This window comes from Phalaenopsis equestris, unplaced genomic scaffold (genome assembly GCF_001263595.1).
Source record: "Phalaenopsis equestris unplaced genomic scaffold, ASM126359v1 Scaffold000244, whole genome shotgun sequence".
Taxonomy (NCBI): Eukaryota; Viridiplantae; Streptophyta; class Magnoliopsida; order Asparagales; family Orchidaceae; genus Phalaenopsis; species Phalaenopsis equestris.
The window spans coordinates 49394-67953 of record NW_018164686.1 but is presented as its reverse complement, the minus strand read 5'-3'; the positions used below and the strand labels follow the sequence as shown (position 1 = coordinate 67953).

The 18560-nt window shown below is 37.0% G+C and overlaps 2 protein-coding genes and 1 non-coding gene across 6 annotated transcripts in view; all 3 read right to left on the bottom strand.

Moving 5' to 3' along the window:
* Positions 1-5: 5 nt before the first annotated feature.
* LOC110024075 (probable galactinol--sucrose galactosyltransferase 6) lies at positions 6-3721 on the bottom strand (the record flags this gene model as incomplete). The annotated part of the gene is made up of 5 exons (XM_020723815.1): positions 3551-3721; positions 3242-3474; positions 1593-2657; positions 1293-1502; positions 6-294 (listed from the first exon to the last, which is right to left on the bottom strand). Coding segments are annotated over exons 1-5 (1929 nt in total), but the record flags the coding sequence as incomplete, so codon positions are not given.
* Positions 3722-7712: 3991 nt separating this feature from the next.
* On the bottom strand, positions 7713-7785 carry TRNAA-CGC. Its single transcript has one exon. It is a non-coding gene; the product is annotated as a tRNA-Ala (tRNA).
* Positions 7786-13804: 6019 nt separating this feature from the next.
* Positions 13805-18560, bottom strand: part of LOC110024076 (alanine--tRNA ligase, chloroplastic/mitochondrial-like) — a 29322-nt gene continuing 24566 nt past the window's right edge. For 3 of the 4 annotated variants that reach the window (XM_020723816.1, XM_020723818.1, XM_020723817.1), the window contains 3 exons: positions 18053-18262; positions 14623-14777; positions 13805-14284 (listed from right to left, as the gene is read on the bottom strand). In XM_020723816.1, the coding sequence (XP_020579475.1) occupies positions 13951-14284; positions 14623-14777; positions 18053-18262 (699 nt within the window). In that variant the 3' untranslated portion in view covers positions 13805-13950. Of the gene's footprint in view, positions 14285-14622; positions 14778-18052; positions 18309-18560 lie in introns of those variants that run through there. The other variant, XM_020723819.1, reaches the window with a different exon arrangement.

Genomic DNA, 18560 nt, shown 5'->3' with positions numbered 1-18560 from the left:
ATAAGATGGATGTCGCTTCCCTGGATAGTGGAGGTTAGCGTCATCGAGTTTGTGGAGTGGAATGTGTTCTTCTTCTCGGTAGAGCTCCAGGCCGCGCCTTGGCAGTTGTAGATCCCGAGCACACCGGTGAACTTGTTCATATTCCAGATCTTCAGGAGTGTTACGTTGTCACGAGCGGGGTCGGTGAAGAGGCAGTCCAATGTGGGACGGCCGGGCAGACGGGCACGAAGGATGGATCCATCAGGCAGGACCAATTTTTTCAGGAGCTCAAAGTTGTGTTTACCAGGAGCATCACTGTTCCATTCCAATTAAGTTTAGGACTGGAATTCAAGTAAACTTGAATGTACACAAGGATAATTAATACTTGCCAGCAATAGTTTTGATTTTAGTTTCATTTCCAGATTCAAATTTCTTTATATGTATGAAGAATTGATTAGCAATTATCCAGGTATATCTTAAGTACTAAAGGGAATTCTGGATGAAAATACAATTTCATTAGTTTCAATATATTTTGGGTTAGAACTTACAATTTCATAAGTTTCCAATAAATTTCATACTTTTTTAGGGGCAATTGTGTACATAATGCCAAGACCTATCATATCACACAAAAAATATCACTATTTTAACTTTTAAAAAGTGAAATACATCTCTTCATGCATAGATAAGGTGGCATATAAGTAAAAAGAAGTTTGTGTTAAGTATCAAAATATATAAGAATTGAGTGGTGTGCATGTAAATCTTCCTTTTTTTTTAGACTTTGAGTGAACTTAATTGTAAACTCACACACATTCATGTGCAAAATCTCGAACACGTGGCCTCTCAATTGGAAGACTGAGCTCTCAACCAATAAACTAGGACGAGCTGCTATATTTCAAATGTTTTGATGAAAAAAAAAACCCTATTAAACAAGTATTCACCAAAAAGATAAAGAAACCAAATTTTAATCAAGTAAAACATTGAATAGATAAAACTTTAGGGGGCTTTAAATACATACCACCCAATTCTTATGTATTTACATATCTAACACCTAAACTTTGCTTCTTTACATTATATGATCCAAATATTTCATATCACATAAAACATACTACTAGTGTAACTTTTAAAAAATCAAATACACCTTTTCATCCATATGTAAGGAGGCATAAACATAAAAATTAAAGTTTACGCATTAGATATGTAAATACATAAGAATTAAACTGTATGTAGGTTAATCTTTCAAACATTTTTCATATAAATACTTTCATTGGCATCAAATTTTCACAAAAAAGAAAAAAAAGTTTCCAAGCACTCACCTAACATAAACCGGGCCGCCACTGATAGCACGAGCCGACGCATGGAACTCACCAGCCGGATGAAGGGAATGGAACATATCCCAGTCGGGAACCATAAACTCCCCAAGGAAAACGCTATTAAATGCCACAGACGCAATGTGAATGGTATGTGAAACCGGATCCCTAGGATAGAAATCATCTGACGCTCGCACCACCGCTGTCTGCTTCGCACTGGTATTTCATCAAACACCAAATCTACATACAACAGTCCTAACACAAAACTCAAAAACTAAAATATGGAAAAATAAGATTGAAACTAACCAGTAGAGCGCATCAGTGTGGTGGCACATACAGGCAATGCACCCATTATCACGAAAATTTTTCGCAATGGATGCGTCGAGTGCATGGTGGTACTGTCTCGCAAGCTCCACTCGACCACCATGGCCGGTGCCAAGCGTTTCCAGAATGGACTGCACATCTACCTTGACCCCATCAACGCCGATGACTGCGAGATAGCTGTGTAACTCATTGTAGAACTTGTGAACACTCTTGGGGTCCATTAACCCAAGGCCTTGCAAGGTGAGTATATCTGATTTCATCCATGGCTCGTTCTCTGCAACACCAGGTGAGATCTTTGGGTACTGTATGGTTGACTTGAAATCCGCCATTCCTTGCGCTCCAGGCTGAACTCCGCCCCAATATCCGGCGAGCGCGTGCCAAACATAAACGTATTTGAGCCCATACTTCTCCTTCGCCCTCGAAACCATGGATTTCATACTCTCGAACTTGTTATTCTCTTTAGTCCCAATAAGCCGGGGCAATGAGTTTTCCTTCGGAGATGCTTTATCGGATTCAACGGATTGCCAGCCATCGTCTATGATGACAAATTTCGGTGGCGCGCCGCCGGAGATGAGACTGTGAAGACCGGCTTCGACGCCGGATTGAGTGACATCCTGGTAGAAGGCGTCCCAGGTACACCATCCGAAAAAATCAACGATCGCCGGAACGCGCTTCTCCTCACGAAGGCGAAAGGTTTTGAGATGGGATTTGACGACGCGAACTGCGCCGGTGATTGCAGCGAAGGGGTCGGAGACGGCGGTGCCGACGAAGACGGCGTGGGAGAAGTCGGCAGTGCAGATCTCTGCGTCGCCACTTTCGATGCATAGATCCAAGAAATCGTTAGGGTTTCCTTGAAGGGAAGCTCGGAAGGGGCCTTCGAGGATGGGAAGGAAGACGGAGTATGAGGTGTCCGTGTTCTCTTCGTTCTCTGGCCTGTTCTCCACAAGTAGGAATTGTGTTTCGCAGGGTATCTCTGCTCCTCTGTTCCCCATCTTTTGCGCCATCCACCATAGCTTGAAGCGGAAGCACGCCATGAATCTCGCTTCCCTGAATTCATCATAAATCGTGCATCAATATGACAAGGAGCTGATTGGCTTCAACCGGAATTTAGCTAAGTGGGAGTTACTAAATTTTCTAAATCTAAATTTAGAAATCCAAAAACTGTTTGGCACAATTTATTTTCACTAAATATTGATAAAAATTCCAAGTGTTAGATATTTAAATACATATCCTCCTATGTTTTATAATAGTGAAGTGAATGAGTAGAACAAAATTCGACGTCACTTGACTTATATAGTACTTGATTTTTAATTTACTGAATTCAACATAATCGAGCTGTTTGGCGTAATATCCTAAAAATAACATAATAAAATCTCATAAAATCGAAGTTATCAATCAAGAATTTGCTGATGCTTTTCCTGATCAGCTACTTGCTTCATTGTTCAGATCCAGATCTGTTATAATGAGACGAACAGTTTTCTGAGCAAATTATAACAAACTAAAACTCGTTCCGATTTCCAAAACAACAAAACCACAACTCCAACTCCAGTTTCTTTACAGAATCACAAAATCTCCCAAATATGAAACTCCCAAATCAACAAATTCAGCAGAAATATAAAAAAACGCAGAACCTGAGGATTCCGAGAGAAAAAACATGGCGGGAGCTGGACTCAGCGAGATGCGCTCCAAGAAACACGCCCTCCACAGTACCGGACCTGACAACGGAGCTCGAAATCACATTTTCCGGCACGGAAGACAGGACGGTGCGGCCATTAACCACCAGCCTCCTCTCAGAACCCCTAATCGAAGATGAAATCGTACTCGGATCATCTTCTTCACAGCAAAATCGAATCACCATCCGTTTCTGAAATTATGCGTCAAAAGGTTCAGTGGATTAAGGGGTTGAGAAAAGTGAGATGGAAATGGGATCGAATGCTCGCCTTACAGGTGATCGAAAAGGAGGAGGAAGAGAGGGATTTAGGGAGGAGGCGGAGGAAGGAGGGATTTAGATTTATAGCGGGCGGAAGAAGAGAGGGAGTGAGGAGAGAGCAGAGAGCTGCGGTGGTACCCATTGGGGTTCTGTGTGGAACGGATAGAGAGAGATTGCAAGATGGACGGGAACGAGGAGATAATTGATACAATGAATAATAATATTTTTATAAAATAAATAAATAAATAATATTTATCGGGAGATATTTTCTATAAGCGTGTCGGCTCCACGTCAGCTCCACCTGTCCGAGATAGGCGTTCATTTTTTTTTATAAAAGAATAAAAAAATGATAATAATATTAATAATAATTTTTTTTTAAAATATGAGCTCAAGAAATAATTATTGAAAAGTTTTATTTTGAAAAATATGAGCTCAAGAATTGATTATTTTTATTATGGATTATTTTATTTTATTTTGATTCTAAAGTGTAAGTGATGGAAAATTAATAATTAAAATTTTTTATTTTATTATGGATCATCTATTTTCATCTTGAAAATTTTCATGCATTGAGGCCGGATTACTGTAATTTTAGTAATTTATTTTATTTAAAAAAATATTTAGTGTATTGCTTGAAAATGTAATGATGCTTATCAAAGTAATCGTCTTCAAAATCACACCTGCAGTTTGATCCCGTCGAATCAGACTACCTTTTTTCTTCGACGACTGACTTTTTTCAGATAGCCGACTGTCCTCTGACGACCGAATTTTTCTCGGACGCAAACTAAGAAATCATGTACTAACCCTTTTTAAAATAAAGATAATATTATAATTTATCATCTATGAATATGATGACTCTTTTATGTAAAATGGGGTTTTTGTGGCTCCCCTCTTACAACCTAATAAGTTCAATATTACGTTTTGAAACATCGTTCTAAATTTAATTTTAATCATGTTTAAACAATATTTGAGAAATACATATTTTAATTTGAATATGGTCAAACCATGTCAAATGATATAAAGTCCATAAGCAATTTATGAAAGGAAGGAGTTCATTTTGATTTGATTTTGTCCCAAAATTTCTGTCAGTGTATTTCTCCAATAAAACAAATAATGATGTATTTCTTCAATTATGAATCACATTAACTTAATTTTCTGTGTTTTTTTTTTTATATATATAGGAGGGGAAAAAATTTACTACCTTAAAAGGATAAAAAGTGGAAGTATGGTTGGTGGGTTATTAAAATTTGAGGTTTACATTAACACTCAAAATTAAGAAAATAGATAAAATACAAAATTTAATATAATTTTCTTTTTCTTAAGAATTTGCGGCGATAGAGATATATTAACGTCTTAACAGTATACAAAAATTCAACGCATATGCCCAGGTAGAAGAAAAGCTATTAGAAGAGACATCAGGGTTATTACATGGAAAAACTAGGAGGGAAAATACCACGTTATCTAGTTTAGTTGAAACGATTCCAGTATTCATATGTATGTTATAAGCTTTTGTGTGCTCTTGAACAACGTAAATAATATTATAATAGTGAGGGAAACTAACTTTATATTTATTAGAGAAGTGATAAAAAATATTAGGGACAGTAACTCATCTATAACAATGGAAGACCAATAATAAGAGTAGTGTGATAGCAATTTGGATTTCATTGTCACTGATGGTGGTGGTTGCTAGACAACAATGATCCAATGATAATAGTAGTGATCACTAAAAGATGGTGTTTTTTCAATGTCAAATTGACAATGACAACATATCATGATGATGGCAGTGACGGCTGAGAGATATTGATCTGACAACAAGAATGGTGTACCACAATAGTGGCAGCGACCGAGCGATAGTACCCAGCATAGTAATGATTGAGAAGCGGTGATCCCACTTGAAGTTTTCTTTAATTGTTTAAGATAAGCATTTTCTTTCTCTTAGTAACTCTAGGCTCCTATATATCTTTAATTCTTCAAAGAAGCTTAGTAGCTTAAGAAACATTAACTTTGAATTGATTGCTTCTAATGTGCTAAGTTTAAGAAAATAAAATTTCCCAATTGAATCATTAGTAATTCTTTTTTCACAAGAAATGCTAAGGGTAAAGCTTCTAATGGATTTTGATTCTTTGTGTAGCGTTTTCTCTTTTCATAGTTTTATGAGTCTGTTTGGGGGCAGCTACAACTTATTAAAAAACAGTTGTGAAGCTGCTTAAAAATAATCTAATATTTAAAAAGCTGCGGTGGCTATTACATTTTTTTTTTTTTTTGAAAAAGTTAAATCGCGGCTAGAAAGTTGCCACCGTATCTAGTGATGACCGGTAGGAAAACACAAATTTCAACGGTAGCTTTTTGAAAAAATTATCAAAACACAGTTTACCCAAACCGACAAAGTCTGTGGTGCAGTGCCGCACCGACACCGCACGGCCGCCCCAAAAGAACCATATATCTTTCTAGAATTCTACTTCTTAATATATTACTAGATTAGTTAAAGCTGATGCACAATTTCGAAGATTGAATCAGGATGCAATAGGAAGCCATGTGATGAGGTCGACATGTTGAAAAAACACACAAATCTATTAAAATTGGTTTTCTATTCCTTATTAAAGTTAAATGCTAAATGTAATTTGTGCTCTTCTTGCTCTTCATAAGAATATCATCTTGTAGTTTTTTTATCAATTATTGAACCCACTTTATACAATCAAGTATTTATCTAATTTTAATTCTTAATGTTGAGACATAATTTAAACCTAAGTTAAATATTTATAAAAAATTGGATGCTGGCTTATAATTATTGTTTATCTTGTCAATCTTTTATACAAGTTCCACAAAAAAGTAAGAAAATTTCAGTCCATATGGATGCATTGGACTCAAAAGACAAACTTGACATATAAGATGATGGGTTTGATTAAAAAAAGATTTGAATTTCATAAAAATACAACAAATAGAAAAGTTGATCTATTATAAAGATCAAAACATTATTAGTAACACGGATGCACATATTCGCTTCTTCTGCTCAAAAAGCTCAACTTGCAAAACTAAGAGGTGTCAATGTTGACTTATTGATAAATGATGTAATAGAGACTATATATGCTTAACTTGGAAGTGCGCTGATAGAAAAGATGTGTGCCCTAACTTTGTTGATGAGAGTAGCATGGAGCTAGTTTCTGAAGGTACATCACTTTTGTCAATTTCTTAAAAAGAGAAACTTAATCTTAACGATTGTAGTTTATAACAATGCAAATATTGTTGGCAATGAGAATATGATAGTTTGTCTATTTTTCTTTTAATTTAGGTTTATTATAATGACATATAAATAACCATTATATATTCTTGTCCTTTTCTATACTATTGCAAAATAGTCACTAATATTACTCTTTAGGTTTATTAATTCATATTTTTTTTTCATTTTTTTTTTAATTTAATTCCTCAATTCATCAAATCAAATCTGAACTAATTTGATCTTATTATCCACTTTGGCACTTCTTTGAATAAACGTTGCATCTTGAATCTCTCAACTTTAATATCAACTCAAATTAATATAATTTGTCCAAAAATAAAAGCTCAAATTACCCACATGAAAGCTTTTCCTATACCCAATAATATTTAAAACACCGGATAATTCAGAACAACCTTTAACTGAACAAAATTTGTAAAACATACACAAACTTACTCTCTCTTGCTTGTTGGATATAAGCCCCTCCTTGAACGGAAGCACGACCATCCTCTGATTTACCTATTCTCCTCCTATTTAAGATGTAAGGGCCATCGACATTCCTCTCTATGAGGACAAGGACTCAACATCAACTTCTGAGAGTTGGTGTAAAGCCCCCTTAATGAAATACTATAATTTTCTTGCCAATTTTCATCCATATAAATATTGAAAGTATCAATAGAATAAAATTGGTTCAAATTTGATTCATTGATGGGTGAGTTAAAACACCTGAAAAGCCTATTGATTATGAAAATAAGCACTTGAAAATTACATGATTTCAGAACAAATAGTTAGCTTCTTCTATTTGGTTGTGCAAATTATATTTTATATTCTTTTCTTAACTATAGCTATGCGCGCTGACTGACATATTGAAATCGTTGTTCTTTCTTCTTAGACTTTCCAAAGTATAATCTTTATCAATTCAAAATTAAATAAATAAGAAAAACAAAAACGAAATAGCAGTTATTGGAGGTGCGGGGAATCGAACCCCGTGCCTCTCGCATGCGAAGCGAGCGCTCTACCATATGAGCTACACCCCCACAACATTTTTATATTAAAGATTAGTTCTATAAGAAACAATGTGTAAGACTATATTTATCCCTCCAATTTAAATTTTAAAAATATTAGAAATGAGAGTACAATGCTAGCATATTTTTTAGGGGCATTTACATACATGCCATCCAATTGTTTTTGCATTTACATATCTAATGATGTACTTTACATTTATTTATTTTTTTTACGTCACCGAAAACATTCATATTGTTGTATGAAAATAATGTGAAAGCGTAAAAGTTCACACAACAACAATCAAATAAAAAAGATTTATGTGGTTCGGTGTTAGTTTAATTCGCATACGTCCACGGGGAAGGAGATTCCACTAGCACCGGATGGGAGAAAGAAGAATGACTTGAGATTACTACTCAACACTTCTCACAACGCAAATCTCATAAGCCCTTAAGTCTCTTTTATGAAGGATGAATAAGCCATACAAGTAAACAAAGTCAAAAGATCAGATAACCCCTAATTAAAATAATACCATAAAATACAACAATCTCCACATCATCTCTTATTTTCATATAAGTGAGAGATGATCAAATGAGCTCCAAACTTTAATTTAGTTGCACTAAGATATTTGCTTACGTACCTCCCCTTCCGAATGGATCAAACCTCACTAGTTTTTTAAAATGCCCTTCCGGGCAATCAGTCCTGAGTTCAGATGTTCAATAAGCTTCTACAGTAGGTGAACTTCTGGACTGGTAGTACCTTGGTGAGCATGTTTGATATATTATTCTTTGTATCTATCTTCTTCAATAGAAACTTGTCTTCTTCAATCAGGTTTCAAACAAAATAGTACCTTACATCAATGTGCTTGGTACAAGTATGATGAACTGGATTTGTAGTCAATAGTATTACACTTTGAATGTCACAAAACATTATCTGAGACTTCTAATCAACTACCAAGTCATACAATAAGCCCTGCATCCATGAAGCTTCTTTCATCGTCTCCGTGATGGTCATGTACTCAGCTTTTGTAGTAAACAAAACAACAATAGACTGAATAACTGACCTCCAATTGATTGTACCTCTTACCCATGTGAATATATAACTAGTTGTAGATCTCTACCTATTCATATCACTTGCATAGTATGAGTCAGTGTAGCCTACATACATTTCTACATTAAATGATCGTCTCTCAAACACCAAACCAACATCAAATGCACCCTTCAAATACCTTAGAATACTCTTCACAACAATGACTCATTTCTGGATCATGCATGAACCTACTCACAACACCAACTATTAGTGCAATGTCTAGTAAAATACAAACCATGACATACATCTGACTGCCTACTACACTAGCATAAGAAACCAATCACAAATCTTTCCTTTCCTGATCATCTTCAAGAAACCGATCAAAACTCAACTGAAAGTGAAATGAAAATGGTAGACTCATTGCCTTACTTGAGTCATCATTCCCAAATTTCTTCAACACATTCCGAACATAAACTTATTACGAAATTCAAACCTTTCCGACTGACTTGTCCATGAGAATCTCTATGCCAAGAATTCTATGAGCTTCAGACAGTTGATTCTTCATCTTATCAACCCCAATCTGACCGACAGATGCAATCAACATATAAAAGAAAGTAAATGAACTCATCGTTGGTCAGCTTCTTGAAATATGCACAATGATCTTACTGGCTCCTCGTGTACTCATGTCCAGTCATGAATTGATCAAATTTTTTATATCATTATCATAGTGACTGCTTCAACCCATACAAAAAATTATTTAGCTTGCAAACAAATCTTTTTTAAGCTCCATCTCCAGGCGGCTGCAAGATGTAGATCTCCTCTTGCAATTCTTTGTGTAGGAATGTAGTCTTCACATCAAGTTGTTCCAAGATCAGACCGCATTGTGCTACAAGTTCTAAGAGAACATGAATTGAGAGATGCTTGACTACTGGGGAGAACACTTCGTCGTAATTAATCTCATCTCGTTGTGCAGAGCCTTTCGATACTAATTTTGCCTTGTACCTCACACCAGCTTCACCAACCTCCAAGTATCATTCTTCCAAAGAGACTCCATCTCTTCATCATTGTCGCTCTCCAAATATCACTGTCTGGGCTCTCCATTGCTTCTTTGTAGTGACAAAGAATTCTTGTCTCTATGACTGAAAATGCAAATGCAATGTGATCCCTCAACCAAGCTTATTTTGGGACATTCTGCTACCTCGTCCTGCTCCTTGTAATCAGGAATGTCATCCTCAACAAGTTCTTCCACCTTCTCTTAAGTAATATCAACAAATACCTCATGAGTTGTATCTGATTCAAAAGTTTGAGTCATAGTAGACAAACTCTATGGAACAAATGGAGTTGCATGAAACTCCAAATTCTGTTGCATATTTGTGGTCCCAGTTGAACTCTTCACCCACTTCGAGTATTAATCTTTTAAAAAGCTTACCTCATCTAATGTTACATCTCTACTAACGACAATCTTCCTTTCTTTCTAATCATACTGCTTAAAGCCGTTGACTCCACGCCTAAAACCAATGAAGATCACCTTATTTGCTCGTGGTTTCAGTTTATCATTATGCACGTGTTAGTAAGTTGGACACTCAAACACTCTCATGTCATCATAATCTCTAGCAAGATGCCCCGACCACATATCCTTTAGGGTCTTCTTCTCAATAGCTGTAGAAGGTAGATGGTTCATCAAGTGACTAGCATATTCTATGACCTTGACCCAATAGATTCCATCCAACCCAACATTAGAAAAAAATACACCAAACTTTCTCTATCAAAGTGTGATTCATCCTCTCTGTCACCCCATTTTGTTGTGGTGTTTCTCGGACAGTGAAGTGGTGCTCTATTCTAGCTCTTTGGCACTTTGCAAGAACACATCTGAAGTGTATTCGCCCTCATTGTCTAATTTAATACACCAAATCTTTTTACCAGTACGAGTCTCAATCCACTTCTTCAAAGTTATGAAATTTCCAGCATATTGTTTTTGCGCTTCATGGTGTACATCCAAACATACCTGAAATAATAATTAATAAAAGAGACAGTTTCTCCACCCGTTGATTGATGTTTTCCTCCTCAGACCCCAAATATCTGTTTGAACATACTGTAAAAAACCTTTTGTATTTTGGATGACAGTCCCAATAAATACTTGTGTCTTCTTGTCAGACACACAATGTTTATAGAAATCTATCTTATAAGTGCTCGCTCTTTTGATCAATCATTTCTTCACCAAAGCCTGAAGTGAAGCCTCTCAAGCATGAGCTAGCCGCATATGCCACAACATAATGGCATTAGAAGAATTATTAACAACAACAGTCATTTCAGTCATTGTACTACCCTGAAGATAGTAAAGATTATGATGACAAACTCCCTTCATAAAAGTCATTTCTCCACAACATATCCTCAGAACTCCTGCCTCAATAACGACCTTATAGCCCTTGGACTCTAAAGCTTCAACTGACAACAAGTTCTTCCTGATATTTTGAACATATTTAATAACAGTCAGCTCTCTCACTGTAACATCATGCAACCTCATAAAGATACTCCCAAAACTAATAGTACGACAAGTTTAATCGTTGTCCATAGTCACTGCACTGCTATCCAACTCCTTATACGTGCAGAACCATCGTAGATGAGGACAAATATGATAGATAACACTTGTGTTCAGAATTCAATATGAATCATCTGTAAACAAACTGTGAAATACAACAGATAATGATACATTTAAATTCTCCTCTTCACATCTTTCGATAATGAAATTTGCTTTTGCCTCATATGCAAATTTATTTTCCTTCTCCTTCAGCTTCAAACAATCTTTCTTCTAATGAGTAGTCTCTCAAAAGTAAGCACACTGATTTTTCCTAACTACGCCTATGATACTTGCCCCACTTTTGAGAAGTGTCATCGCTGCCACATTTTTTTGTCAAATTCTTCTTCTTATCGGATCTGTCACGTTGGAGTGTAAGTATCTCAACCGATTCCATTTTTGCGGATTCCTTGTCTCTTCGACGGAAGAAATGATTTAACAGCGTCGTAGTCAATTCGCTATAATTCAAAACCTCTTTCCTATGAATGAGTGTCATAGTGAAGTTTTAGTACTTATTCGGGAGCAAATTCAATAGAAAAAGCATCTTGTTTTCATATACAACCTCCTCATCCAAATTTAACAGATCTGTCAATAGTTTTGTGAAGTCATTCAAGTGCCCATCAATAGTAACTCCCCGTCTTATCTAAAAATTTATAGAGTCGACGATTAATATGTAGACAATTCTCCACGCTCTTTAAGAGATATTTGTTCTCCAGCATCCTCCACAATTTCCCTGCAGAAGTCTCCATCATCACCCCATATTTGATCTCCTGGGTCAAACAATTTCATATTAAGCCACAAGCTCTCCTATTCATCTTCAACCAACATTTCTTCAGTACATTCCTCGCTATCAAATACTTCCTCCAGATCTAGAGAAAACAATGCATGCATCACCTCATATCTCCATGAGCCAAAGTTTCATTTGCGATCAAATTTTGTCACATTAATTTTGACAGGATGTGCAACCACCTAATGAATTGACTTTTTTACTATCATAGGGGGTGTTGATGACCTAGCCATCATTTATCATTCATGTCTACCACTAGCAGAATCTCTTTCCTAGAAAAAAATAGTCAAACAAAATACCTGGAAAAAAAAAAAATATATTATCTGAAAAATAAATTTCAGAAAAAAAAAACCCTCCTTTTTTTCTTTTCTTTTTTTAAAGGGATATTCCTCTTGTGGAAATAAAAGTTTCATTTCCTATGACGTAAATCTAGAAGGAAATAAAAGTCTTGTCTATTTGGCTCCCACGCAAGCTAAACCATAAGTTTACTTTCCTTTGCCTATTCCGCACCAAACCTCATCGGAACCACCTCCGGCCTACCCCCAGACAAAGCTCACCGGATAGGCTCTTCGAGCAATGACAATGCCATCGAGATTATCGCCGCAACCGTCAAATCTACCAGCAAAGCACGTCGAACGACCTGCTGCGAAGATCGCTAGCAACACTACTGGATATGCTTTTATCAATGCCAAGACACACGATCCAATTATTGTCGTTGATTCTCAAAGCAAAAACCACACGCTCTGATACTAATTGTTATGCAAAAACAATGAGGAAGTGTGTGAATTCACACAACAATCAAACACAAAAGATTTATATAATTCGATGTTAAGTTAATTTGATGCAAAAACAAAAAATTTACGTCGACCATCTGATGATCCGATTAGGAGAGTAGATGTTTTAGATTTGACTTGTGTTAAGAAAGGCAGAGGTAGACCTAGGAAGACTTGTGCTTATTGTATTAAAAATGATCTTAATTTACTAAAACTAAATGAAAATATGACACTAAATAGGACGCAATGGAGAAAAAGGATTCATGTAGCTAACCCCACGTAGTGGGATTAAGGCATTGTTATTGTTTTTGTTGATGTTAAGTTAATTCACCTACATCCATGGGGAGAGATTCCACTAGCACCGAATGAAAGAGAGAAAAATGACTTAAGATTACAACTCGAGAGTTCTCACCAGGCAGCTCTCACAGACCCTTAAGTCTCTTTTATAGAAGGCTAAACATACAAGTAAATAAAGTCAAAAAATCATAGTACCGCTAATTAAAAAACACCATAAAATACAACACATACCACATAAAAAATATCATTTGACTTTTCAAAATGAAACACTTTTTCGTGCATAGGAAAGGCGACGTTCAGAAATTAAAATTTCAGTGTTAAATACGTAATTACATAGGAATCGGGTGGTATGACGTTCAGAATCAAGTTTTCTTAAGACTTTCATGGTCTTATTTGCAATATGTGGAATTGCTCAGTTAATACATAGGAGGGGTAGGATCAATGATGATTTAAGCAATTTTATGACAATACATGCATTAATATCGAAAATTTCTTATGCAACTCAAAGTTTGATTGTATAACTCTTTCCAGTTCAAATTCACTTCAAATATTCACAGAAGAGTTGATCAATCTAACACAAACGCATACTGCAAATGTACACAAACTATGGGTAATATGATATTATACTATATTTTATATATGTTACACTGAGCAATAACTTTGAAACCACATAAATCTTCAGGACATCATGAACAATAATGCAAGATAAGTTGAATTGCAACTTTACTCCAAATTTCACCTATTTCATATCAGTGAAAGCAGCGATGAGCTCTGATCGAGCTTTCTCGAGCGCATCCGGCAAATTCTCAGGTTTCTTTCCACCTGCCTGAGCGAAGTTAGGCCTTCCACCTCCGCCGCCTCCGCAAATCTTAGCTATGCTTCCTATGAATTTCCCAGCATGGAGTCCAATCCCAATAATACCAGGACTAAATGCTGCAACCAAACTCACCTTCCCTTCGCCCGGGCATGACCCCAAAACCACAGCTGCAGGATCTTGCAGCGAATCAATCAGGAACTCAGCTGCACTCTTAAGCGCATCAAAGTCCGTGTCGCCCATGTTCTCGATGATAAATCTGAGAAACATTCATATTTGATTTAAATATAGTTGTGCAAAGTTAAGGTTGGGAGTAAAAGGGAAGTGTGTTGGGTTATAAATATTCATATTCGGGGTACGGCACACAATTCTTATGTATTTATATATCTCACACCTAAACTTTCATATTTATATATATATAGCACTCAAAATTTTAATATTGCATTAAAAATAGCAATGTTATCACTTATTAAAAGTGAAATACACTTTTTCATGCATAGGTTTGAAGCACCAAAATGCAGTGTAGGTAAATATGAAAGTTTAGATGTGAGGTATGTATATACATAAGAATTGTAAATTTCACATATTCATAATCACCTGATATTAGATGTTCCGACAGTGATGGCCTTCTCCTTGGCAGCAGATGCTTTCAGCATCGCCAATTTGTTTTGGAGTGTCGAAACCTCATTCCTCGATGCTCTTAGCTCATCCAAGATGCTTTCCACTCGAGCAGCAACATCTTCTGCTCTTACCTGGCAAAAGAAGCAGACGATGTGTATGAGACTTGAAGAGAGAAACCAAAAATATTGCTTGTAAGGGAAAAGGGACATTTACATGTACCACACAATTCTTATGCATTGGCATATCTAAACACCTAAACTTCTATATTAGATGCATAATTCTCAAATCTTTACTATCACTTTTACTTGCTTTTTAAAAGTGAAATACACATTTTTATGCATAGCTTTCTGACAACTAAAGGTACGTTTGGGGCTGCTTATGTGTTTGCAAAACGCACTGGGAATGTTTGTTTTGTGCGGTTGGCGTGCGTTCGAGAATACACGTGTATCTTATCTATTAGACATCGCCCGCGGGTTGAAGCCCGCGACCCGTGTATCTTTTTAACTTTTGCGATATTACCCCAGCGACATCCCGTGCCCTAGCTGCGATTCCTGGATCTATCTGTTGCAATTCTCCTTCTTCCTCTGTGATCCTCATCCCGTGCCCTAGGTTTGTCTTCTCTGCTCTCATCCCCTGGATCTCTCTGTTGAGATTCTCCTTCGCTTTTCCCCTCTCTGCGATCCGGTAAGGTCTCCTCTTTTCTCCTCTTTGCGATCCAGTAAGGTCTCCTTCTCTTTTCTCCTTTCTGGGATCCGGTAAGGTGGTTCTCTGTAACTTTTGTGGTGTTCTTTATGAATTGGTTTTGTGTGAGTGGTAGCAAGCATTCTTTCAAGCAAATTGAAGGATTGACATTTTTTATTTCTTTGATTTGGTTTCCCTGTTTTGTGTTAGTACTGACAAGCATTCTGTGAAGAATATGGATGAATTGGTATTTTGATTGGGTCTCTTTGGCTTGATGCACTGTTTTATATTGGGGATTGCAAAAGTGCAGCTCCTTTTCATTTTTTCTGCCTTTTGTGTTTATTTGGCATGTTGGCTGGCTTGGTTTTTTGACACAGTGTAGCTCGGTTTCATTTTTTCTTCTGTGGTTTCTTGGGACGTTGGTTGGCTTGGTTTTTTGGATTGGTTCAAGCTCGGTTTCCTGGCACGTTAGCTGGCTTGGTGTTCTTCATGAATTGGCTTTGGGTGTGTGAGTTGTTGGTGGATGTGTGAGGTGTGCTTGTGTGAGGTGGATTGGTTGTGGTGGACGTTGGCTGACCTGTTTTTTTGCGAAAGTGTAGGTCCTTTTCATTTTTTCTACCTTTTGTGTTTTTTTGGCACGTTGGCTTGCTTGGTTTTTCGGCATAGTGCAGCTCGGTTTCCTGGCACGTTGGCTAGCTTGGTGTTCTTCATGAATTGGCTTTGGGTGTATGAGTAGGCGGTGGATGTGTGAGGTGTGCTTGTGTGTGGTGGATTGGTTGTGGTGGATGTGTGAGATGGCTTGGGTGTGTGCTCCTGGCTTTGGGTGTGTGAGTTGGTGGTGGATGTGTGAGGTGTGTTTGTGTGTGGTGATGTGAGTCGTGTTTATGGTGGCTTGGGTGTGCTCTCATAGCTTTGGGTGTGCTCTCATGGCTTTGGGTGTGTGAGTTGGTGGTGGATGTGAGAGGTGTTTATGGTGGTTTGGGTGTGCTCTCCTGTTTTTGGGTGTGTGAGGGATGTGAGTGGTGTTTATGGTGGCTTGGGTGTGCTCTCCTGTTTTTGGGTGTGTGAGTTGTGTTTATGGTGGCTTGTGTTTTATCCTTCAAAAGTTTTTCTATATTAGGTTATGTTATTTTTCTAGTGGTGCTTTACTTTACTATCAATACGAGTGTTATCTTTTGGTGGCTTTTTTCCTAGTGGTGTTTTGTTTTGGTTAGTGACGAAACATATGACCTTATGAGTTCTTATGGATAGCCAGTTCGTCATTGTTTTAGTGGTACACGTGAAATCCTGATAAAGGCAACCAGAATCCTCTATTTTTGTTAGTGTTTCAGTTTATGAGGATCCATGTGGATGATCTTTTTTGGTGATATACATATGTGCCACAGGCCGTGGGTTACCCGTTGGTGTTGCATGTGAAATCCTAATGAATGCACCAAGGTTCTTTCTTCTTGTCGGTGCATTGGTATATAAGGATGTATTGGATGACCTTTTTTTGTGATATGCACACATGGCACTGGACGTTGGTCCCACATGAGTTAAAGACAACCAAGAACTCATTTTTTACAAAGTCTATAGTCTACATGTTGTGACAGACTCGTTGGTTAGTTAGTTACTTCTCTGAGGCCTCACACCCGCTATTTTTTTTCATTTTATGTTTAGTATATTTTTGTTTCTTACATTTTTTGGATTTGAAAATTTCTGGTGATTGCCTTTTCTTTAGTTTATAATTGAGTTTTTTATGTATTTTTCTCGTGGGCTTGTTTTTTTTCGTACTCGCGCCTGCTATTTTTCTTTTGATCAGATTTTCGTTTCTTTACGCAATATTGTTTCTTATTTTCAATTTCAGCGCTTTTTTTATTTCATCTAATTTTATGGCTAACGTGTTTTCCCTTGAATAATTGTAATAAGCTGAGCTTCATGATTTCGGGGAACTCCGGGCGACTGCTAAGCCGCTGCGGACTTTCGTCTTTGTTACTCATGTCATGTCGGTCACATAACTACAAGTGACAGTTCTACAGGTGCCCGCGGTGAGAAGACGGTCTGAATAGGTGTGAGTTCTTCAGGTTGGCGAACAGTCCGCCTGATTCTACTGTATATAGTGAGCGGGGTTCAATGGCATCGCAAGCGAACTACATTGCTTGGGGTTCGATGGCATCCCAATCGGACAACGTTGCTTGGGGTTCGATGGCATCCCAACCGGACGACGTTGCTTGTAACATGCTTCTTCTGTACTTTAAAATGAATATTATTATACTTTTAATTGTAATTTTAATATATTTTTTTTTCTTTTTTATACGGTCCCTTGATACTCACTCTTAAGTGAGATATATATCTTTTTTTTGTACGGTTATGAAGTGATTTTATTGGTGTTTAAATATTAAATGTGTAGTCCTTGCACTTCTATTGCAAACATCACAATTGTTGCATGTCATAATGGTCATTAATCCAGAAACATCTGTTTTCCAAATGCACAAATCAAACGCTCAGTCAGCTGATCAGCAGATTATCGGGATAAGTTGAGGATAAGTTGGATAAGCTGCAACAGGCCAAACAGACCCTAAGTGTAATAAATGTAAATGCCGGTGTTAGATATGTAAATCATATGAATCTTCCATTTCTGTGGTCCCATAGGCACACTCAGCAAGAAAGAACAGAAAAAAAGAATTCATAAAACTAATTAGATAGGTTTAATGATGTTGAAGAAGAAGAAAAAACACAGACATACTTTGAGCATAGAACATAAGTTTCCCAAGTAGCTATCACGTGCATTAACATATTCGATAAAGGCTTCACCGGCAACAGCTTCGATACGCCGGATTCCGGAAGCAATACCCTGCTCAGAAATTATTTTAAAGCCACGGATTTCGGAAGTATTGGTAACGTGTGTTCCACCACAAAGCTCCATTGAGACTCCTGGGACATCTACTACTCTGACCTACAAAACAAAGCAAAGCAAATTCTTGGAGAAGAGATGCCACCACCTGAAACATGCAGGAATAGCAGGCAATCCTAATAAACAATAGAGTTAAACTGCAAAAATTAAATTAATTAATAAAGCCAAAGCAAGTAACATTAATAATTAAAAAATAAGAATGATGGAGATATTGTTTTTCTTTGCAAAAGCATGATAGATGTAGAACTAAGGCCATCATTGCAACAGTATTTAGTAATCCTTATACATTGATAACATCCACAGATAAGTAGATGTGCCCTCCCTCCCTCCCTCCCTCCCT